Genomic DNA, 26053 nt, shown 5'->3' with positions numbered 1-26053 from the left:
TGAACGGGCTTTAACAGCTCCTTAATCATATACAGGAAGCATTCTAATAAATGTGTTTTTGGAAAAATATTTTGTCAGATAAACTATATAAATGCGTATAGTCAAATGAGACGCACAACTTCCAGTTTCTCAAATTTCTCATTCATTATTTTCTCAAACCCCCACATTTGTGATCTGATGCATACGGACTCAAAATGTTTCACAGGTTGGTCAAAAACAGCTCCGGGGTGTTTTGAGCTGTGTCGTTAACAACAACCAATCGTTGAAGGCTGTAAGGGTCATGAAATGCAATCCTTCGAAGACATTTTTTCCAACAGCATATTATATAACGCTTTATTCTCACAGTTTTAAATAAAGAACGGCAAGTCATTGTAAAATGACGGTTTCATCAGCATTCACACAAACAGGCCCATGAGAGTGTTAACTAGCCCTCGGGACACCTAAAACGACTGACACATGCGTTTGAGGAGCCGAGACGAGTTGTCACCTGTTTAAAGTGGCACGGAGCGAGCTAATCAAGTGCTGACAGATCGAGCCGCACTCACACCAGCTCACTGGACCAACTGCTCACTGGCTATTTATTCTGACTCAAACCTATCATGAAGCCACAGACAGAGGAGAATTAGCTCACATCTACAACCACTGCAGTAGAGCATGCTGGTACAATGCAACTGATAACTACAGGAAATGAGACTATAACAGAAAAAGCAATAACATTCAGGACTCTAGGAGTTCCACAGTGTGAAAAATGTGACAGTTGCATAATTTATCGAATAACGTGGAGTGTCACAAAATTTTTCAAATAGCTCTGATATGGATTAGTGTCTGTAATATTAAAATGCAGAATGATTGTTGTTAAAATATTTTCCGGGTGTCTTTGTGTAAGCAATCAGCAGTTACACCACACACGCTCAAGTATCAACACACACAGAAGGTCAAAGGTCTTCACTACAATCAGCAAAATTAAAGTTTGGCTTAATGAAAAAAAAAATCATTATTACTTTTGTATAACAATAACAATTTTTATTACACAATTCAATACACAACATTTGCTGTTGGTACAAATTGAATTGAACCCGATTTTAAAAGATTAAATCAATTCTTAAAACGTTTCATGCAATTATGTGATTATTATATCACTATTTTTTGATAATACGTGTTAAATCATAACGCAGAACACATAATCCAGAAATATAGCAAAAATGCAAAAAATAATAAATAAACTGACAACATTGAACTTCTGGGGGAAAATAAAACACTTCACGGAGCACTATTGTTCCTTATTAAATATTAACATTTCTGTAAATCATTAAACGAAACAGAAGAATTTAAATTAAAACAGAATTGACTGCTCAAGGTCACTATTAACTAAATTAATAACTATGGCATTTCTAGATGTTACTGCCTGAAATATTGTAGACTGTATTTCAGATTTTATATAAGCTGCAAAAATATTAATTGAAAATAAATAGGTATACAGCTCTGTGTATCCATCGATATTTGCTTTATTATCTATTATCATTTTACTATTCCTTAATCATTCCTCATCGGATTCAAATGACATGTTGTTGTTTTTTAAATTGAACATCCTGTTTCCCTTGAAAATATCGTCATGCTGACTACATCAGATGGTGGACTCCCCTTTCATTTAATGTTTAACACAATTAAAGACCAGAGTGATGCTGAGTGGTGAATACTCCTACCAGCTCATTTCCTAAACGCACCCAAAACTCATGAGCGGCTGTGAAACTGACTGTCTGTCTACTGACTCATGTGTGAGTAACGGTAACGACAGCCATCCTCGGAGCCGTGTGTGCCTCAGACAAAGCACGCAAATCCTTCTTAAGAATGACAACCTCGGTCCACACTCGACCTAACCACGACACGAGTATCAATTCGGTCCAAGTACAGATCCCACTGGAATCGATCAGGATCTGCTCTGGAACCCAGTGTGTGCCGTCTCTCAGTGTGGAATGCAGTGCAGTAGTAGCAGCTCCCGCTCTAGCCCAGCATGCAGTGACGTCATTTCCTGTTTGAAAGGCTCTTCACTGCCATAAAAGGGAATTTCGGCTATCTGCAGGCGCAGAGGAGCACGTGCTCGCACACATCCTGTGCAATTACAGCTGAGCTCAGGAAGGGAGGGACTGTTTAGCTCATGGAAAAGCAGGGAATGAGTTGATACTAATGTACAGAAAACAAATGTATGGACTAATCAAGCCTTGGTGGGTGTGAATAACTTTCAGCTGTCAATACATTTTTGCACTCACGTCTTCGAAACTCAAGAGTTACCTCAATATTTAGTCGAAGGACATTTAAAATAATGTCTATTTCTTAGAAGTTCTAGATCAGGTCAGAGTTTTTTCTTGGCATGGATATTATTGTTCTTATAATGTTCCTTCCTGTAGCTAGACTCTCCCTATTTAGAAAGGCCCAGATGAGGAAGTTCCTGACCTAAGCTGCAATTAAAACTTCACTTCCGCTACTGAGAGGCAAAGCCTGACACAAACACTCATATTTGATATTAAGAGCCATAACCTAATCATCTAGTTCTGATGTTTATTTTAATTACACGAACATGAAATTCTCACAAAATTCCTTCAGTGACACAGCACACACTGATCAATTAGAATATCATTTAAAAATGTAATAACAGGGCTGCAAAAAAATTTGTTCATTTTTAATTAATAAAATTGTTTGGTTAAAAACTGATTTTGTGATTGCAAATGTCACTACACAATAAGAAAATGTATATTTATGAAATTATTACTGAATGCTTAATCATTTTTATGTTACAGTAGAATATTAAAATTGTGATATATATATATATATATATATATATATATATATATATATAAAACTATTTTCAATTATATACACGTTTTATGATTACTAAATAGACACACACACACACACACACACACACACACACACACACACACACACACACACACACACACACAATTAAAAGTTTACCGTCTGCTCCAAATATTAAACTGTTACCATATATACTGTGACCAGCATAAAGTGCATCACACTGCAGTAGTTGGTGCCGTTACATTTCTGATGTACTTGCGAAGTGCACCACTAGTGTAAACACATTCATGCAGCTGTTGTGATGTTTCCCACGCTCCACTCCGTTTAATGGGGTTTTGTGGTATGTTACTACCGAAACACACTTTTGGTTTCACTAAACTACCCCGAGTTACTGCAGATACAACGCGGTTCAGCAAACTAAATCCCAGACCTCATGAACACATCTGAGATCTTAGTCCTTTGATGTCACAGCAGACAATGCAGGCACCAGATCACAGTCAGAGCTCCTGTAATTCAATCTGTCTGACTGCCTTAGTGAACATGACCTCTGAGCCACACACACACATACTTCCTGCATGGTCCAGAACTGTAATTGAGCTAGTGTAAAGAATGGAAAGAGCTTGAGGAAGGTCAGAGGTTGCTCTTATCATGCACATACGTGTTCATAACACAGACACACATATAACTATGACCACTGTATACTAGGTATATATTACCCAATACACTACCCAACTGGGTACTAGGGCTGCTTCAACAATTTAACGGTACCTTTTTTGATACCAGTTTTTATGAAATCAGTTTTTAACAAGATTACATTTGCTCAACTAAAATAAATGAGTGCAAGTAGTTTTAATAAAGTTCAAATAGTTTTCAATTTACAAATCTGTTATAACCAGCCCTTACACTAATGTGTGTTCATTTTAAAATACATATAGCTCAGACAGAATCATCACTTCAATTAATTTTCCATGGATTTACTGATGAATATTAGCAGCTTTCTCTTCCATGATTGCAGTTCTGACTGATATTTTGGTCATTACATGACACATAAACACATGGCAATCGGACGTTATTCATTATTATAGTTACAAACACTGCATAATATAAATGTAGCCTAATGCTACAGTGTGCATGAATGGTCACACAACATTCATTTTTGGTTGAGTAGTAGCCTATCGAGAAATCTCTTTTCAGAAAAGCTGTGGAAATGCCTGTAGAACGAGGATCATATTCATTTTAAAACAAAAACTCACCAGTAATTGTCTTTTAAAGGTGTTGGGATGCTTTCACACAACTGACATGTGAGCCACATCTCTGAGTGTAACTGGCATATACTAGGTGTGTTCGACTTAATGTAGGGATGCTCCGATCCGATCTTTGTATCGGTATCGACGTCGATATTGATAAAGTGGCTGTGCAGTTTGTGACATCATGCGCTAGCAACATGCTCTGTAATCAAGCTAACAACATGGAGTGAGCCAAAAGAACGGGGAGGTTTTCTCAACTGGAGGGTCGTGGGTCACAACTGTGGCTATCAGCAGACAAAACTGCTTTACATTATATAAAGTCAATTTCAATTCACAATACACATTTATGTAGCAAACTTTCAATAAAAGGTATTACCACATGGTAATTTTATTATATAAATATTTATTATTACATTTCAAGCTCCAGATCAAGATACTGTGTAATGTACTGTAAAAATTACTCAATCCATGATCACAAAGTCACAAACATGTTTCTTCGCATTTAATAACCCTTACAAAACAGCTTACGAAAACATATTCATATTTTGTCTTGATGGCAATACTGACCATAAACACTCAGCAAATATAATTGTTTTCACAATTATATTTTGTCTATTAATGTCCAGGCACTCGTCCACACACACGCGTGAACGCGTACACAAGCACACAGGCTGCTCTCTTGCTGTTAATACTTGAATCCCTGATTAATCCACTGTCATTCATGCAAGACTCAAGAGTCAAACATAAAAATAGACTTCACTTCACATTAGAGCAAATACTGTAATCATCCGGAGCCTTCAGTGACACATTTAAACATGACAGAAGATTGGGAAACAGGAGTTTCCCCTATGACTCAGTGTGTCATTTCTTCTTTTCTTTCAAGAATTTCTGCAGCATTTCTTCCATACCCAGAGTGGACAGCCCCTCTTCGAACACTGGGATGTATAATCCATCCCAGCATCCTCGTGTAACCTCAACAGCATCTCCTCCCAAACTCCTACTGTTACAAATTTTATTGGTCCAGCAGCTCTGGGAAAATCAACAACGGAGGAATTCTCTGGAAAAACCACAAGGTGAACTGCTAATGGAAGACAAATTTTCATAGGCAATGCTGTAATGAACATACGTGCAGAACACTACACAAATGTCATTTAACGCAATAAATCAATGAAAAAAAGCTGCGAATGCACAGCTGTAATGATGTAAAAGTGAAGATTCAGTGTTCAGAAAGTTGGTACAGTTGGTAGTTCACTCTAACAATATTTAAATAAAACATTCATTCAATCTTATTTACCATGTGGCCTAATTCATCACCTTTAATTTCATAGTGGTTTTTAGTACACATAAAAGCAGAAGTGGCTTGGTATATTAACATTATATCACCTAATAAAAAGTACAGTTCTAAGTTTTAAAACATAGAGACCAAAACGCAATCAGTAATACCTGAAACACTGTCAAAAGCACAAAAAAAGATTTAAAGCGCATCAGAACAATTGCAAATATATAATGAATATCCTATAAGTCCTATTGTGACGCTCAGTGTGGACTGAGCATTAAGTTGTTTCTGTTAAGCAGCTTTCAAACGGTTCGTAATGCGAAAAGTGCTGCACAAATAAAACTGACTTGACTGGACTTGACTTATAGCGCAGTTGATTTCTTCATGTATCTGGAATGTTCTCTCAATGTCCGCTTCATAAAACGCATAGTGATGTGTGATCTGTCAGCAGTGTCCTGTGAAAACAGCTCCATGTCCTTTTGTGAGCACTGTTAACTGTTGAATTCTGGTGTTCAAAGATATTAAAACAGTGCTTAAACCATGCAGAGTTCAGAGTGTCCGTGACACCATTTCTATCTTTCCTGGCAGGCTACGGCGTCTCAGATCTGAGTGACATGTCAGTTCGCTACAGGATGGAGTCAGCTGTCATGATAACTTTGTATGTATTAACATCATGTATGTGGGGCAGAGTCTGACGGCCCGTTAGGCATGAAGTGTGCTGTGTGAGTGTCACACAGAGGTCACACACACGCACACATACACAGTCAAATCATTTGGAAAATCAGCATGTATTTACACCGCACACAAGCCCTGTGTTGCACATTTGATTTGTTCTATATATGAAAAAATAACAACTGATGGCGGCCATTGACTTCTATTTTTTCCATGAAATAACTGTAAAGCAAAGCATGCAGGCAATTAAGTATTTACATTTAATCATTTAGCAGATGCTTTTATCCGAAGAGACTTACATATGAGAACAATGGAAGCAATCAAAACCAACAGGAAGGCAATGATGTGCAAGTGCGGTGGCAAGTCCCAATTGCATGCGATTCTGTTTTTATTTTTTTATTTTGTTAAAAAGGGGGATAAATATTTTTGAGAATATGACCAAAGGGACAAACAACATACAGTTTTTTGAATTTGGTTTTTGCGCATGTTCACAGATGTTGCCAATATTAGTGCAAGGCACTATACCACACCAAACAGAAACTAGGGGCGAAGAAACTAATGTAAGTGGGCCGACGCATTTAAACACACCGCAGAGGCTATAGCCAACAACCAACCAGCATGTCCTTTCTGCTTCTGTGTAAGAGGAAATAACTCTCCATACCAGCAGATGCCAATAGTCTGTATTGCTCATTCAAAAAGCCAGGACTGTGGAAATACAGGACGACAACTAGGTCAACAAGGCTCTCGACGATGGCCTGATATTGGCCGATGGTCAGATCGGTGTGTGGTCTTAAGCCCCACAGTGCCATCAAACTGTGAATTCCCACAGTGGTGTGTGATCTAAGCATCTGATGACTTCTGCAGGAACGCTGAACATCTGCTGGCATGTAATCTGCAGCACAAATCCAGCCGATTTAATCTTACTGCACACATTAGCACAGAATAGCTTCCTCTAAAGCCAGATCAGCACCACACGGCCATATCAGCACCATGATAAAAGCCAGTCAGACTTCAAAAAGCCTCAGCACATGTGAACGCAGATGCTGAGGATTTCTGTTCCTGTTCCTCTTACATTAAATGTGGACATACGATGAAAGACTGGCAATCTAAATGTGAACACACACCCAAAAAAACTAAAGAGACAAGTGTTTCTGTGTGTGTGTAAACTGATCTTGGTGTAATCATATTTAGTGTAAACACCATCTGATGATAACTTGCATAAAAGAATTCACAAATGATGAGAGGCGTATCCGCTCTTATGTGACTAATGTGTGCTCAAAGCTACTGCTAAGTTATAGTGTACAGTACATGTAGTGCTACAATAACAGACAGCAAATTGCAAAATCTATTTTAATTGTTAACAGTGTCTTAACTTAGTGCAGAGGGTGTACCGTTTCCATAGGATTCTCGTCCTTTTGGCAAGTGCCAGATTTGGGTGTCATGCTGCCATGATTGGTGATGTTGTTTAATCTATTCATATAATTGGAATTAGACTGGTCAAAAGATTGGAACAATTATGTTAAACTGTTTTTAGAAAACAACAACAACAACACAAACACTCCCACACACTAAAGCAGCATTTATTTTATGATGATGCACAATTATTAATAGCAGTACTAGCACTAGAAACTGTTATAAAATCTTTAATGAATACAAGTTTTAAACAGCAATAATTTGAAACGTAAATCTTCAGTAATTTAGAAATGCCTTTATTGTTATTTTTAAACAATGTAATGCAACTTTGTTAAATAAAACTGTATTTTTTTATTCTACTTACCTTAAACATCTGCATGATAATGTTGGTGAGCATAAGTCATTTCTTTCAAAAACAAAACAAAACAAAAGCTTCAATATTCTATACTTATTCCTTATTAAAGCTTTATTCCATACTTTTGACAGCTAGTTTACAGACCTATGTATTATCAGCATTATGTAGCCATAGGCCATTCTTTTCTCTCAAGATCATGATCGTTGTCAGAAAATTAGTAAAACTCATGTAAAAAAATGTTTCTCGTGAACTATCATGTAGCAGGTGGATCGGTGGTACTTATTGCAATATATACGTTATTTTTAATGGCAGTATGTGTAAATAAGCAGCAAGTGTATCTTTCTAGAAATCTCTCAGGCAGGTAGGGATCAACGTGACGTGATCAAACAGAGGAGCCCACTAATACTGCAAACATGTTGACAATGTGGAGGCATTTAAAAATGTAAGGGAAAGAAAAAAAAATAATTAATCACTATAAGCACAAAGCACCAACAGCTTAACAATGCATCTCATGTCGCCAATGAGAATAGGAAGAGGTTGTTGTTGCCAGTTACTGTATGATGATTAAAATTGCTAAATGGCCTTAAACAATTAATAAATAAATTGCATAATGGTATGTTTCGTAATACACATGCAAATTTGTTCAATATTCAGACTTATGTCCAGTTTCAGCCTAGAATGTTCATTTCAGTGCATCTCTACAGGCAGGTGTGTGTTTGTTGGCTTGACACCTTGAAATGAGATTAATATGCTTAATGTGCATTCAGACAAGCAGCTGTGACCAAACTTAAGTACCGAAAATAGAACAGGACAGGAAATACACTCTTGTGGATAAAACATTTGAACGCTGTCCATCTTTGTTTGGAGAAAACACTTGGCCATCATCCAAATAATGGTGACTTAAAGGCGGGACACACCAAGCGGACAGCTGGCCATTGGCTCTCATCGGGCCGACGGTAATCAGGCTACTTCCTTTGTTTGGTGTGTTCTCCTCAGGCTCACATCGACCAGGTTCAGTTTTGAATGATGAATATTTACTATTGATAGCTGCTAATATAGAAAGCTAACCCATCTCATGCATGTTTGGTTTGCCATCAGCTGTAGTCTGTGTAGAGTGTTCGAGCACAGCGTTTTTGTTCGATGCTGCCGACAACACTGTCAGCTTTTTTAGAATTCGTTTTTTAGAACCGGACGCATACTGAACTCCGACTCTACTCTAAATCTCTACTAGAGATTGCACTGATCTGCATCCTCAGATGTGTCTGTAGTGAGGTGACATCTCATGGATCATGGGAAGATAGGCCAGGTTATATGAAACCACATTCCTCTGGTCAGTTTCCCACACAAACAGGAAGTCTTCAGTTGCTCTACCATCATGTGCTGGTCTTCTATGCAGCCATCTAAGAAACGCAGCTGTTGTCTCTCGCTAACACACAAAAACCATTTGCTACAGCACAGAGCTTCTCTCCTATGTCACAGCTTCTGGCTAACGTTACTGGAGCAGATATTAAAATCTATATCTAACACATTTACATATGTGAATAAAGGATCCATTTCAAAAGCCAAAAAACAATTCACCAAGATAGCGAACATACAAAGTTCGACTTATAATTCAATAACAAAATGCATTGATAAAAATGATATATGTTGCATTGGAGCAAGCCCTTTTTACCTGAACTCAGCAGTTTCTCCACTCACCCTTTAATAAGCATGTGCTCACACTGCAGTTATGACATGTTTGGTTATCCCAAATATCCCACACCTCTCCAGAAGCAGACACTCAAAGCTGCTCTGTATACCATTAAAGTCACTTTATGGAAAGCAATCCAGCAACACATGAGAACATCTCCAGCAGCCACTGCTGATGTGTATTTTTATCAACATCCATCCATGCAAGGTGTCGTGAACTCCAGATACAGCAAGTTGTGGAACTTTTGAGTCGTTTGTTCATGACTGCAGTGAACAATTACTTATTTTGAAAGTCGACTGATCTAATCATTATAAATAAATCGACAATTAATTTAGCCTTTTCCCTCAGTTAAGAGATTGCATTAGGTTATTAGGTTGGACTGTATGTTTAGAACTGAAACATTATTATTTTCAGAACTAAATTAAATTTACCAGCTTTATTTTAAAAAATAGTTTCAAGAAATACATTTTAATCCATTATTTCCATCATCTTGCTGAAACAATGTGCAATTCGAAGGCAATGAAAACAAATCATGAATATAACTATGTAGGCTATTATAAAGAAAACAAGAGCACAGACAAAATGTTAAATGATCAAGAGGAAGAAGCATTCACTAATCTAAATATAACACTTTTGAACATTTTACATTTACTTCAAGCGTCAACAATGTTGAATAATTATTCAGATCCAGTTAAGATGTTATGAGGTAACTTATCTATTAAAGCTCTACACGAGTAGATCAGACAGTATTTGTGTTTCAGACAATTATTCAGTGTCCTGTCAAACAGGATTAATTGATATAAGACACCATAGTTTTCTGATCGAATACAACGTCACTATTTTAGAGGCTGAGGCAATAGAATTGGCCTCCAAAGATTTCCCTTGCCACTGGAATAACAGACCAAGTTGCTTTGACCAAATATGGCTGCTTCCAAATACTGGCAAGAGAAACAAACCAGCAGTGCAGATGTCCTAAACGGGAGAGAGCGTAGGCCACGATGCACACACCAGGACATAAATCCAACACCTGTCCCCTATTCAAACAGACATGCTGCATGAATCGTAAACTAGTATTACGGATTTAATTGATGATTAACAGACATTAAACGTCTAATAGTTGGACCCAGTCTGTTAAAAGTACATGCTTCACATTGAATGCAGAATTGTCGTTTTGTCCCACCAGTAAAAGATCCTCTTGCGTGTTGATGTCAGTGTTACTAGTGCAGCTCTTCCCCGGGGAATGACAGAGCACATCCTGTTCCTTCAGAAGAATTCAGCAGCACCACCACCAAGACCATTCATACGGTTCAACTGTGTCACTTCTTAAACACCCATTAATTAATAGGGGGTTATCCATTTCTTTGATTTTCTTAAAGACAAAGCAGCACAAACCAAAAAGACTTCATCCATAAACTATCCTTGTCAAAGGATACTTCGGCCGCGTCTGAAACGTCTTTATTCACACTGCTGACCCAAACTGGCACTTTCTTTATTGCCCAGAGCACAAAAGGAGAAATGTAAAAAAAATGTACTGATATCTTATTTGCATGTGCTGGAAGTTGAACAGCTTCAAAATGACAAAAAAAAATATGTCTTTGCATGCCAAACAGACAGAAGTGTGCTTTTTCTCTCATCGCATTCGTATCCTTCCAAACACGGTGCATTTAAACGCTTGACATTAAAGACATTGATGCAATAACACGTGACCAATCAAAACACAGCAACTCTGAATTTGCACCAGTGATGGTGGCAGGAAAAATCTAATTTTCATTTCAATGAACCCTTGTGACCTCTGTCCCTCCAATGAAAGATCAATTTCACCAAAACTTTGACACCTTCATAATGACTCCAGTGATCCAAGCAACCCAAATGCTTCTTCTGAAGAGTCATGATAATTGTATCTAATGAACAGATTTCATTAAGGCCTTTATTCATGTATCACGTGAGCTTGTTTGACGCGAACGATTGAGTTAGTTAGGACGAACAGGTCATCATCCGCTCCGTTTCTACACCCTCTCAGACCCCTGAACACAAAGGGACCCTTCATGTCACTGAAGCCCACCACAATTCTACCCAGTGTGCCTTCAATGGCAAGCTTGTTACGTGCTGGGGTGGGAGCAGAGAAACATGCTGCTGGCCGCATTGAGCCTGTCTGCAACATCATTCACACTGCACCAAACTCTGTGTGTGTGTGTGTGTGTGTGTGTGTGTGTGTCCTCGCTTTTAATAAAGAAGAACACTACAGACATGGGTCTTAGGATTTCTTAAAGACAATACCAGAAAACACATGGGCAGATCTTCTCCAAAAAAAATGTCATGATATAACTAAATTAACAACATGATCAAAATGTAAAAAGAAAAAAATGCGTTAATCTCTCAAACATCACTACATTACACTGCATCTCACTGCATCCTACAAACCTTAAAAAATAAAACCGCAGAGCATCAATCATAAAACTAAGCAACTTTTAATAATAACAAAATATTATTGGGACCAAAAAAAGTGATTGGGCGTAAAAAAAGAGCAACTGATATTCCTATGTATTTTATGTAAACTGTCATAAAGATTTCATTGATTTAGGTTACAAGCTGTCAGAATTTCTTTTTGCTCCGAATTAAAATTATGCACTTTTTAAGCTTCATGTTTTCACTACATCATATTACAGGGATGCTTGACGTATCAAATATGACATAAAACACATTAACACTTTTTTTTTTTTTTTTTTGTACAGGTTTGGACATATTTTCTCACTATTATTACATTTGTAATGCATTACAGTGCTTTTGCTCAACTGTGACCAGATTTCAGCATGCAGAACATTTGGCGTGGAATTCTTTAACCCATTTACTGCTTCAAAAACGAATGGGATGTCCAGATAAGAGCCTCTGAGCTGTAATTGAACTGAATGTGCTTTCAAGCACCAACACACTGCTGCTCAGAACAGAAACCACGACAACTGACAGAATCTAGTGCAACGTCTTTGCCGTTGAACAGAACAGTTACGCTCGATCCAGGATTAGATTAATAACAGCTTCGATAATGTCATGCAATTGTTTCTTCCTGCAAGTTTCATGTCTCTCACCACACCCGAGCTAAGCTCAGTTATGTCAGCCCCGAGGGCGCATATTCCTCCAGCACAACTTCCTCTATCAAAGCACTCTGTACTTCAGACGCATTGCAAAAGAAAGACAAAAAGCCTAATGATTCACACAAACACGGACACATTCTATTTGTTCAAGTCACACTTGCGAACTGTCCCAACTTCGCAGTAAATATAAACGTATGGAATATTCCGACGTTCATTTCGACATATTTGGGCCGTCTGTGTTTATGCATGATTCACAGCAAAACCGTGACAGGAGTAACAGCCCATCTTAACTGGTGACGGAACAACGTTAGTCCAGTCGCTGTAGGCCGCGTTTCTCTTCAAGTTTTTACAGTTACAGTACCTCAAGGCTTCATTTCTTCCGTGACGTGCGACTGTTACACTTCAGACTTTGCAAAGCTGTAGGCCACCATAATAAACCACTTAAAGGGTAGAACACGCAAAATGTAGGTTATTTTTTTTAAAAGCGCTTTTAACAGTTAAACGCCGTTTCTTCCGTTATAAACCATGCAGCATATTCGCCTGACGAGGGGGAAAAAAAAGTGAACTTTTATGAGCTGAAGTCTCCTCTAAAGCCTTGTTCGCAGCTTCTACACAATAATCGCCAAGCCGAGGCGTTTTCTTGCAATACCGCTGTGACCCAAACCTCCTTTAACGCATAAATTCAATGTCGTACCGTTTACCAATGTCTGAGTTTTTAAGATCTTCGCATCGGAAGGAAACTTCCTACTCTTGAAAAAGTTTAGCAGCTTTAGCTCAAGTGGATGGAATTAGTTTTTAGTCCTTACCTCAGCTTTCTTCGATCGCTAGCTGTCCTCCTTCGGACAATAACCAATACGTTAGCAATCCCTGTCCCCCAGCAGAAAGTTTGTGTTGAGTAAATGCTGGTATGTAATGTCAGAACAGAAGTGATTTCTGCACCGTTGCTTTGAGGCGCTACGTTAAACTCCACCCTGCAGTGCGCGCGCGCGCAGGCACGCACGCATCGCTGACTCGCCTCAGACCACTCAAATTATTTACTCACAATTTGTTTTATCCTTCCTCGTAATTAGTTCACTACGTCCGGAAACGACACAATGTACGAATGTAGCACATTTAGATCTCAAACGGTTAATTTTTTTTTATTTCAGACAAAAAATTAATGAATTCAGTGACGTTATTTTAAGTCGAAATACGGTTTTACTTGATCAAAAAAGCTTTAAATGTTGTTGGCGGAACAAGCGCCACGATTATAGCGCCATCTTGTGTCGAATATGTCGTTTGCACCTCGATAGTCAAAATCAGTTATTAGGGCTGATAATCTAATTAAAATATTTATTAATCACGATTGTCGTGAGTTAACGCGATTAATAATACATTTTTATCTGTCCTAAATGTACCTTAAATGAATCATTTTCAAGTTTTTAATATTCCAGTTGACATGGGCATTGACATGAATAGATGCTTTATGCAATATTTATTTATTATTAGTGAAACCATAGTTAACTTATAGAGCACGAAGACTGCATATTTCAAAGGTCATATATATTTTTCAAAGAACTTGTTCATATCTACTACACACATAAAAATAGGACATAGAAATACCAGGTTGCCATTACTTTACTTTATTTTCCCTGAGACAAGCCTGTTTACATTTTCACACAGGACAGCTCACTTCTTCTGAACATGCAGAATGTACGTTTATTATTTATTATTACCTTAGTTTGCCACTTTATGCCCACATATACTTTAGCTAATGTATCTAAATTACCAATAATTGATTTATATATATTTATCTGTTGTCAGACAACGGAATTAATATGGAACAGTGACTAAATCAATCGTTTCAAATAGCCCACACATAAGATGAAGACAATATCTGTGCTGGGATTTCGGCTATACTACATTCAAAATTAGAGAAGCAACATAATGTCGGTTTTAAAGCAGCACTATGCAACTTTTGGCACAGAACTGCACTCCGCAGTTTTTAAACAGAACCACGCGCATCCCGCGGAAGAACATTGTTACCGGAACTACTTTAAGTTTATGTCTATGGCGATTCACGCAGGTATATGTTACTCCGCAGCGGTTACGACCTGACCAGGCTACAATAGTTTAAAAATAAGCACTTATTATTGTACGTGTACCACATTTCTTCAACCACTAGGCCACGGGTTAATAAAGCGTTCATTTCGACACCCCAAAAACAGCAGGTGGCGCTGTAGGTCTGTGTACTCTAGTAAAGCAGACCAATATGAGTAATGTAAAGTTGTTACCGCGATTGAGCAGTAGTCGCATGATTTATTCTCCGAGCTGAAACCCCATTGGTTTGTGCAGTTACACAAATGTTCCAATCATGCTTCAGTAACAAGATAAATGGGAGTAAACTCCACGCGCAACATGAAGTGATTGTTCGATAGGGAACTTTATTTTTGTTGTTGTACAATTGAGTTTTATTCGTTTTAGAAATATTATTTCCATATACAGTATTTTTCACAAACTGACATTTCCACGTGTCATCCAAATGAACCCACAACCTAATAAGAAAATTGTACATTCATTCGTTTACCAACTTTACGCAAAGTTCTTCTTACCACGACTTCTATCAAGAAGGGCACAACCCAACCACAGTGGGGCCTGAGATTCTGCTTGGCCACTTCCTGTCACGCTGGTTTAAATAGGTGACAGGTGTAACCACTTAACAGGTTTTGCATACGTAACCGATACATTCCCTTTTTGTGAGTCACTACGAGTTATTTTGTGACGACAGACTGGGGTCCGTGGAAAATGGCACAATCCGAACCCCGTCACAACTTGCAAAATGTCACAACACGACAGCCTGTGGTAGATCCCTCAAGTCTGCTGCATCCTGTCCAGGAGCCACACATGGAGGTTCCAGAGATCCGGATGCGGGTGTCGAACAGAGCCTAACCCCTGGGAAAGGATTTCCTTCCTCAGAGGTATTCGCAAGGGAGGGGCTTGCTCGAGGAGAATGAGTTTGGGGAACCATGTCGGGGTGGGCCAGTATGCCGCAACCAGCAAGACCTGCTCCTTGTCCTGCTGGATCTTGCCCAGGGTCTGTGCAAGCAGGCTCACTGGGAGAAAGGCATACTTGAGTAGAGCCCGAGGCCAGCTGTGTGCATCTGTGCCGAAGGAGGCCTCTCTCTGGGAGTAAAATAGCTGGCAGTGGGAGGATTCACAAGTAGCAGATCTACCTAAGCTTCTCCGAATCGTCATCTTGGGATGGATTCACCATTCCCTGGGGAGCGTAAGCTGTCATGATAACGCACTGGCTGGGCGATTGAGCTCCAACAGAATGTGGATGGCTTGCAGCAGCTTGAACTCCAAAGGAGGAGACAGCAGGGCAAGCTGTGACAAGCGGCGTTATTGTAGGACAGATCACCGGAACCAGATGCACACACACACACACAATAAGTCCTTTACACAATCTGACATAGCTGTGTTTAAAATTGAATTGGAAATTAAGTGCTGGGCATCAGGCCAGAGGCGAACTGGCCCCAACTGAGCCTGGTTTCTCCCAAGGTTTTTTTTCCCCAAGCTTCTCCATTCTGCATAGATGGGGTTTTGGTTTCTTGCTGCTGTTGCTTAATTTCTAGTGATTATCGTTGATTTGATTACAGAGACAGTCTCTGCATTTAATAACAAATTGTTCAGTCTCGTCATTATACATCCCTTATACATCCCATTATACATTGTATTCTTCTATTTATACTGTTCAGTGCTTTTATCTGTATTGTTAAAAGTGCTATATAAATAAAAGTGATTGATTGATGTACGAAACAGCCTGCATGGTGCTGACCTTGACTGGATCACCTCGGCCTGCTTCTATACTGCAGAGAACTGCAAAGCGAAGTCCTAGACAGTGTCGCAGAATAGCCCAGCCTGGGTTGTCCACATACCCCCGAGTTGCCCCGCCATTGTGGGGCAACAAGTGGCTTCTGGCTGTGAAAGGAGCCATCCATGACTTGACTCATGATTGACACCAAAGAACCAAAGAACCGCGAGGGCTCAGGGCTGGGAGGTTTGGACACCTTCATCCCGATGCTTACAGCAGCCCGGGAAAGCATGGCCATGTAATCGACATCTAATCTGCCTTCGTCGCACCAAACGAAATGCTAGGACCGCCGTGAGATGGCCCAGGCAAATTATCCGGCAGCCGGATGGGACAGCCGGAACAAGAGGAGCGAGAGGTCCCCACACGACGGGGAGTGTCTCAGGATTAGTTCACCACTTGCCAAATTTCATTGCCATTTTTTCCTAATCAGGAAAGCAAGACCCCAGTCTGTCACAACATAACTTGACTGACAGATAGGGAAGTTGAGTTCTCAGTCCCAAAGACCAAAGGGACCTTCCAGACTTTTATCAGTGACAGAAACAAAAAAGGAAGTCAAAACTTTGAATGGTGCAATCCAGGAGTGTCTTAAAGCTTTTCTACATTTCTACATATTTTCAACATAACTGGACTTCATCACCCAGCTTTGTATCGAAGTCACACTGACCGCCAGAAACAGCTGACAAAGGCAAGTGCTCAGCTCCATGTTTAATATGTAAATATTTGTGATAAAAGTTCTGCAGTAGTTCTGTGGATACAAAGAATTCAAATCCAAACCCCCAGAGACAAAGTTCAGCAAATCAACATTTAATCCTCAGTTCATATATTATCAGATACACATCGTCTTTACAGCTTGTTTTCTGCACATCACACCTGATCGCATAGCGGTTTTTGTCCACCTACAAAATATAAGTTAGCGCTGTACATTACTTACCAATTATTGGTATGAACCGATCTGAGGGAGACATCTTGTAAACATTGGCCGTTTCAAGTTATAACTCTACAGTCAAAATGTCCTGGCAGCAGAATGAAAAAGAAATATATCTCTATACAGTTTCAGAATATATTTGTGTGTTCTGTACATGCTCAGAATAAGGCTTCTCAAAGTTGATGAATTAGCAGAAGTGTTAACATGGACCCACAAATTGAAGAATGTTCCGAAAGGAAATACCATCTTGCTATCAGTGTTTTTGCAATCAAGCATAAATTCTTTCTGATAAAATCTTTTTTTTTTTGCTTTTGGCTTAGTATATATCCGCCACTAAACATTTAGCTTCAAGGTGCTAACATTTACAATACCGTAGTATTGATATTGCTTCTTTTATAAATTTGAAATCGATAAATCTCTAAATAAGCTGTATCATTACTGAGAAGTGCTCTGTAGTTTGGAACAATCACAGGTCAAACATTTGATCACATAAGATTCTTCGGATTGCAATTTCTTAACAGTTCAAGGAATATTAAGAGTTAGTTGTGATCTACAAATAAAGAGCGAGTTAAAGGCACAGTTCACCCAAAAATTAAACATCTGTCATCATTTACTCACTCTCGTGTTCTTGCAAACCTCCATAACCGATTTTTCTGTGTATCATGAAAGATATTGTGAAGAATAACCAAAAAGTTTCAGTTCCCATTGATTATTTTATTTATTTTTTGTCCATACATTGAAAGTCAATGGGAACTAGGTCTCTTTAGTTGCCAACATTTCTCAAAATTCTATCTTTTATTGCTGCACAGAAGATGGTTAGTCCTATAAACAATAAAAAAAAGCTAGAGAGCCTTTTGGGGTATTAATATGTATTTCTATCTACTCATTTGTACTTATATGTACTATATACATACCAATAGGACCCTTAAGGTACTAAAGTCTCTTGGAAAATTATATATATATATTTTTTTTTGTATATTTTAGTGCGTATCGGTTTGGAGTGAATGAGGGTAAGTAAATGACAGTTTTTATTTTTAGGTGGACAGCTGACAATCAGCCAATCAAGTGCTCTTTTCTCACTCACTTTCATCCTCAAAACTGGCTTTTTTCCAAAAATATGTTACCAGTTTAACTGATTATATTGTTTAATAGCTATAACACGTTGCCACTAAGTCATCACGTTTTTATCTTTTACACAAATGTATTTCCTCATTGGAGTTCAGAAACGAACACCATCTACTTTGGCTAGAATGAAAATCAAATAAATGATACTCATTTCCAAGGACATGAACGCTAACAGAAGCCGTTTAGCAGCGACTAAACAATTATTACTAGACAGGTGAACGTAATTAAAATTTGTAAAGCTTATGGCTCATTAATATGCGATCCAGGCACATTTCCCTGACATGGCCATGGTGGTAAGACCGACTAGAAAGGAGTTTTATAAAAGCAAAAAAAGACGAAGACATAGAAACAGCGTTGATCAATTAAAAACAACAAGGGATGCTCTGCTTCAAGACATCCATGTTTTCTCCTAAATGTCTGTTTTGAATGACACGGTTAGTTTAATGCTTAAAAAAAAAAAAAAAAAAAGACAGCATGGAGCCTGTGAAATGCCAACAGGTAGATATTTGGACTTAAAAGAATGAACAATTCAGGATTTCTGCATAGACGACTGTGAGCAGCAGTTTGTGGGAGCTCACCACAGAGAAACACTTCATTTCCAAACTACCCTCTGCCATCTTCAGCACAGTGACGGTCGAGCGGAGTCTGTCCTGGAACATTAAAAAGCTTTGAGGTTCGTATCACTCATTGATAAGTGATCTGGCTGCAGGATTCCCGGGGCCCTTTTTACCGTGTCGTTTTACAGATCAGCGTCCTCAATGTGACCTGCCATGGTGTGCACCTCACAGAGGTAAACTTAATGATCCCCGTTACTAATGAGCACCTCAGAGCCAGCTGTGGCAGTCGGGATGCGGGGCATCTTCTTGAGCGGACTGGGAATATGCTGAGAAAGACAGAAAAACACAATCAGAAGGAGCTGTAGGTGCACAGGTAGGTAATCATCTGGAAGAACTTGAAGTTGTACTTCAAAACGTACCTCGGGTGCAATGCTGGAACTGACCGGTCCGGCCTCCAGCGGTCTGTCATCGTTCATCGAGCGTCTGGCGTACTGCCTGCGATGCTTCTCGTCCACACGAGTGAGGTACCACGTTCCTGGGAAGAGTTCATCTACCGGGCCCTGAGGGATGTAGTTTGCTGCGAAAACGCAAGGAACGTCGCAACGTCAAACGGGTCCAAGATTTAAACGGAGACAAAAATCATAGAAAAAAAGGACAGAATGTAAAACGCTCGATTACCTAAATGGTGGGTTTCTTCTCTTAGCTTCATGTTCTGGGCAAAAACATCCGGCGAAACCTTCTTTCTAGAATCCAGCCTGGCCTGCAAATCACACAGGCTGGAGACCAACTTATCCAGAGAAGATCCTTGTAATAATAATAATAATAATAAAGATGATTTATTAATGACTGTAATTCTAATCTCTTATGCTCATTCAGCCTGTATTCATTTGATCAAAATACTGGGAAAGAAAACTTGTAATATTGTGAAATATTATTGCAATTTCCCATTATAATATATAAATAATTTTTTTCTGTGATAAAGCGTTGAATTTTCAGCATCACTACTGCAGTTTTCAGTGTCTCATGATCCCTCAGAAATCGTTCTAATACGCTGATTTATTATCAGTGTTGAAACGGCTTTGAATAGTACTGTATATTTGAACTTTTTCTATTTTGAATAAATACTGTTAATAATCTGTGCATGTGTACGTACCAGGCGTAGCGTCTTGTGTGACTTTGACGGAGTAGAGCGTAGCAGCAAAGCCCGAGCCGTACGAAAACACACCGATTCTCTGTCCTGCCAACTGCTGAGGAGTATGTCTGTTGAGATTTAATAACAATTAAATGACAAGTACATCGCATTTACAGCAGCTCTGAAGAAGCACGCAGGCTGTAATATAAGACGGGGCGCGAGGAGCACGCGTGACACTTACTGTGCGAGAACCGAAGCCAAGCAGCCGTACACCGATGGCGTGTACATGTTACCATTCTGGTTTGATATGAGGAGAGACGCCTTCGTCTTTTCCTCAAACACTTCCGTGCTGGCCTTCATAAAGGCCTTCTCCACGTCTCGGTCAAAATAAGTGTCCTCGATCTTCACATCTCTGCAAAAACAACGAAACGGGGAAAACGGTTCAGTTAAAATATTCAAGAAAAGTGGCCCGATGTGCAAGGCGTTACGTCACCGTCTGGTGGGACCTTTCTTAAAGACGAATCGCCGACATTGAGATGATATTAACCTGAAAGCTTCCAGTCCGCCGAAGGGCCCGCTCTCTGTGTTTGGACTGGGATGACAGAGGAAATCGTTGAGCATTAGTCGAGCCAAAGACTTCTGCACCAGTTTACAGTAAGGAGAGTGAAACACCATGAAGCCGAAGTCTTCAAGACCGCAACGCTTGTCGAGACCCTCTGAAAGAAAAAGCAAGAGGGGGCCTTAAACAAAACCAACTGATGCCATCAGACACTATTACAACGTTTTTACACAGACTTTTTTTTTGTTATTGTGCATTTTGTTATTGTGCGCTGCTAAACAAAAAAACTGCTAGACGATCTAAACGATGGGTTTCTATTGTTTGAGAATGCATTTGCTCACCTCTCTGCCACTGGGCATGGATCTTGTTCCTGTAGACAGAGTAGCAGCGATCTAAAGCACTGAGGTAACACTGGATGGAAAGCTTGCCGTCCACCACTGGATACTCAGACACCATATCTGGCTTATAAAAATCATACGCGTGTTGCATATGTGTCCCTCGAAGCCCTGTTAATATAAGTGATTGCAATGTAATTTTGTTTATTCAAAAAAAAAAAAAAAAAGTAAATGTACCAAATCAAGTTATGTATTTACAGTGGGAAATAAAATGTTGACTTTAACCCTTATCAGAAAGATAACAAAACCTGCTTAGTTGTGTTTCTGTAGGTTATTGTGACAAAGGTCATGAACGCTGTTGGTTACAGCAGGCCTCATACCTCTCTCGAAGGCCAGAGGAGCGTTGGGTCCGACTAGCATGGCCACAGCTCCGGCTCCCCCCGTCGGCCTGGCGCTGCCCGTCGCATAAACGGCAATGTCACCCGCAACCACCAGAGCATAACGACCTGCCACATCAGATCGTGTTAACACTTCAACATTAACCATCAATATTGGATATAGTGTCTTTTGAATTCCAGGTTCACAATTGATCGAATAATAATAAGAGCTTATAAAAAAACAAACAAAAAAACAAACAAAGCCAAATATAATTTTACATAGAAGATAATGAAGTGCGTTTGAGGACCATTGTGATGTTTTGCATTGTAATATTACTGATATAATAATATATTAAGTATTAAGTTTTTAAATTTCTGCAATAATAAAATTCAGGAGGAAATTATTGACCATAGGAGCATGATAATGCTCATTTTAAATATACTCTTAATATATGCATTTTATTTACTGTCAATAAAAAATATATTACTGTTATCCATTGATTCAATAAGGTGTTAATGTTAAAGGATTACAGTACTTTTGTGGAACAATAAGCAAAATTTATATATATTAATTATTTCAATTTTAAAAAAATAATATTCATTTTCTTTAATAAGGTACAATTTGTCAGTGAAGTGTGAGTGAGAAGCTCACCGTCCCAGGAGCTGGACTCCACCCAGTTGACGGCATTGAAAAGCGCAGCGGTTCCTCCGTAGCAGGCGTTAGTGGTGTCTACTCCCTCCACGTCAGTGTTGCCCGACTCCTCGAACAGCTGCATCAGGACGGTCTTGGTGGACTTGGACTTGTCGATGATGGTCTCCGTGCCCACCTCCAGCCGGCCCACGCTCTGGTAGGACAGGCCGCTGCGCTCCATCAACCGCTGGACCACCGTCAGACACAGAGAGTTGATGTCCTCGCGGTCCGAGCAGAATCCCATGCGCGCCTGGCCCAGTCCCACGGTGTATTTCCCCGCTCCGACTCCGTCGTACTCTTCCAGCTCCGCTTGCTCCACATACTGAGACGGCACATACACCTCCATGGCCACGATGCCCACGTCCTTGGGCCACGAGGCCTCACAAACAGCAGGGAGTGATCCAGGCATCCTGAACGGACTGAGACAAGAACATGCAAGCGTTAAAACAGATGTCGGATCATTTAGCCAACACAGGTTTCTTATAGTTTCAGTCTGTTTTGTTGCACTTCAACACTGTTATCCCATGCCTTCTGCAACTCAAACCAAAGGCTTTCTGTTGAATGTACAATAGAGCTGTACAGTTTCTTTTCCAAAGCCAAATTTTCCGCATTTAGTCTTCATTGTCACGTGATCCTTAGGCTAAGCATTCTAATATGTTGACTTGTTATAAAGTTATTATTCAGATTCTTAGATGAAAAGAAAGTTCAAACAACTGCATTTATTAAAAACAAAAATCTCACATGACACCACAAATGTCTTTATCGTTCCATCTGATGCAAAAAGCTCTTCATCGCTGATAATCAGAAATGTACAGCATATTAGAAGGATTTCCGAAGGATCATGTGACACTGAAGATGGCAAAAAAAAAAAAAAAAAAAAAAAAAGGAAGAAAAAAATATTCTGAACTTTTGACTGGTTGTGCGTGTATAAATAAAATACATGTCAAATGATACGCACGAATGTTATCTGTTAACCGATCCAAGCATATGAAAAGAGTAAAAACGAACGTATCTGTACAACATCACAACGACAAAATATGAGAAAGAGTGAAGTCACAGAGGCACATGGCAAAGCCTGTTAGCCACAGCGGCTCTGCTCTTCTCTAATGAGATTAACCCTTCAGCCGGGGAAAGGACATTACCTTTAACCTACATAGATATGGCTCCACAGGGCAGCCTGTCTCGTGCCATGTCAGGTAAACACACTTGACCACTCAATGTGGAACAAAACAAGTAAACACTACTGGTACGCGTTTATTTACACACAGAACATGGCAAAAAAAGATATAAACCAGAAACAAACGCATTGGCCGTTCTTGTTTAGACTAGAATGATTCCTCTGTAATAATCGTTGCCTCTTAATCATCCCATCATAGCATACTTAAACTGACTACACGATCATAACGTGCTATAAATGAAGCGTTCTGCTAACAGCTTGTGGATGCAGCTCTCTCATGGCTCGCTTAATAATAATAATTTTTAGTTTATTAATAACGAACAAAAGCAAAATGTGCTAGTATTTCGTTTGGCTGTAGTGCTGTAATTATAGTGGACTAGCTGACTGACTGATGACCGCGCCTACATGTGTCACCAGCAGACCGCTAACCCTACAAGCAGAACCGACATACAACTTACCGGTTCTTTCAGATACACGAGACCTCTTTCTTACCTTACAATCATATATTAGTTTCTATAGCCGGGCTGTCAGAATCGGAGAGCTGCCCCGTCCGTAGATCTCATAAGGTCAGATATTTGGTATGTGTGCAGCCGAGCAGTATATGGGGACGGACCTTCCGCTTACGCAGGAACGCGTCTCGTTTCGCGTACGCCTACGTACCTACGTAATTAAAACTCCGTACGTAGTAAGCGGAGTTTTTATCATTCTAATAGTCGAGATGCGTTATTAGTAATCGAAATAAAGCACGACTAAAGCGTTTTTAACCAATTTTGTGTTACCTTAGTTTAACTTTTGATTAACGGCGAAATAATGTTAGATGATGTGGAGAAATTAACAACAAAAATGTATTAATAACAACATAAAATGTATGTTCACCATAGAAATGTACAAATACGTGCTTAGTATTATTTCAAATAAACGTGTTTTTACTGTTTAAAGAAGGCTTTTAGTAGTCACTAGTCTGACAGTAAAATAAATGAGATTGGAGGATCAGTCTGTTGGGACAGATTTTAGCTGCACAAACAGTGAACTTTTTATTACTTTTTTTTCTCCTTACGGTTTAATCTTAATTAAAAATGTATATTAAATTGAAGGTTTTATTAATTAGCGTTTATAATTGTTGCACAAATAATTTAACTAAAGTAATACAAGAACTTTTCAAATGCATGCTACCTACGTTACCTACATTTAATCTTCCGAGATTACTGGAGAAAGTCTATTGAGGTCAGTCATTTTAGTATTAAAATGTAATTTAATTAAAGTTTTCTTATAACAGTAATTTAGATACATTTTAACTCAGTATTAAATAAATACTTGTTAGACACATATACAGACTTACCTATACAGCTGGGTTCAGTTCTTTAGGTGACAGCAGCTTGTTGAACGCGGTATTAAAGACATACTATTTATACACGGTAAGCGGACGATACCTGTGCAGAGCGCGCTTCTGTTTCTTGAGCGCTTTTCACGCAGCCAATCAAAACACACATGTCGTTCTGAAGGTCTCGTTTTCCCGTCCCTTTAAGTCCTCAGCCAATGAACGGTCCGGGAAGGAGGGTCGCGAGCGAGGTGCGCATAGTGGTTCAATGGTGTGAGTGAGTGACGGTGTATGGCGAGAGAGCGGCAGCCAATCACGGCTTGCGGCTGATTTACTCGCCATCTCTGCGCGAATCGGCGGGGAAGCGTAACATCGTTTCCATGACTACAAGAGTTTGAAGATGAAGCGCATCACATCGGAGGATCGCCACATATCAGGTCGCTACATTTATATTAACTGGTCGCTGAATGACATAACGTTAGCGTAATCCATAAAATGTTAAAAAGTGTATTCTGAAAAAAAGTCTAGTTTAAATACTACAACAGCACATTTAGAGTATTATTATATTTCATCTAAAGAGTGTAAGGAGATTGATTGCTCAATTAAGATAAATGCTTCATATTTGAAGTGTTCTAGTATCTATCTATCTATCTATCTATCTATCTATCTATCTATCTATCTATCGTTTTAAAATAAATAGCAGTGTTAAAGGTAAAGTTCACCAAAAACTTTTAATTCTGTCTGAAAACCAGTCACCATTGACTTCCATTGTATTTTTTCCTACTGTGGAAGTCAATGGTGATCCAAAACAGCCTGGTTACAAACTCTCTTCAAAACATCTTCCTTCGCGCTTGGCAGAACAAAGAAATTCATAAAGATCTTAAATTACTCAAAAGTGAGTAAATTATGACAAAACGTACATTTTTGGGTGAGCTATTACTTCAGTGCAAGTTTTAGTGCACATTTTACTTCCATATCTCCAATATATTATAATCACCACACAATCAATTGTAAAACACGTCTCTTTTACAGAAAGTAACGAACATTTAATTTGTTCAGAACAAAAAAAAAACTGTCCACATCTTTCTCTTAAAACTCAAACACATACTATAAACTATAAAATGTTTACACTTCAGTTAAAATGACTGAACTAATATTTAGTTGCTTAACCATTCTTATTGATAACTTCCGTGTATCTGCGTCGCACAGCGTTTGTCAACTTGTGGCACCTAGAAACAGGTATTTCAGCCCAAGATGAACAAGCTACGTTCCACAGTTGCTGTGGATGTTTGCGTTTCGCTTCATAAAGTGCCTTTTTAAAGAAATGTCCGGCTGCTTTAAAAAGCTCAACAGGCCGAGACGAACCGAGCAGGTGAACAGAAACTGAACAATAACTCTGAACGAAGGGCAGGTGAATGTCAAAAGAGGCAGTATCTTCTGCGTCCAGC

General features: G+C 39.1%; 2 protein-coding genes across 3 annotated transcripts in view; both read right to left on the bottom strand.

Annotated features, from left to right (window-relative positions):
• The window catches only part of LOC122352388 (talin-1-like), a 66609-nt gene extending 53075 nt beyond the window's left edge, over window positions 1-13534 (bottom strand). The window contains 1 exon segment of the mRNA XM_043249801.1: window positions 13363-13534. The gene's annotated coding sequence lies outside the window, so the exon portion shown is untranslated.
• A 3663-nt stretch (window positions 13535-17197) lies between these two features.
• hmgcs1 (3-hydroxy-3-methylglutaryl-CoA synthase 1 (soluble)) lies at window positions 17198-24769 on the bottom strand. Of its 2 annotated transcripts, none has more exons than XM_043250611.1 (10): window positions 24627-24769; window positions 22072-22529; window positions 21423-21548; window positions 21049-21213; window positions 20696-20864; window positions 20390-20560; window positions 20170-20276; window positions 19695-19820; window positions 19436-19593; window positions 17198-19342 (listed from the first exon to the last, which is right to left on the bottom strand). In XM_043250611.1, the coding sequence occupies exons 2-10, from the start codon at window positions 22517-22519 to the stop codon at window positions 19256-19258; spliced, it is 1557 nt and encodes a 518-aa protein (XP_043106546.1). In that variant the 5' UTR covers window positions 22520-22529; window positions 24627-24769; the 3' UTR covers window positions 17198-19255. The 2 variants fall into 2 exon arrangements, with proteins under 2 accessions (XP_043106546.1, XP_043106545.1); XM_043250610.1 differs by lacking the exon at window positions 24627-24769 and adding an exon at window positions 23780-23926.
• Window positions 24770-26053: the final 1284 nt, after the last annotated feature.

This window comes from Puntigrus tetrazona, chromosome 10 (assembly GCF_018831695.1).
Source record: "Puntigrus tetrazona isolate hp1 chromosome 10, ASM1883169v1, whole genome shotgun sequence".
NCBI lineage: Eukaryota > Metazoa > Chordata > Actinopteri > Cypriniformes > Cyprinidae > Puntigrus > Puntigrus tetrazona.
Note: the sequence above shows the minus strand (reverse complement) of the source record. Positions and strands in the feature narration are given on the sequence as shown.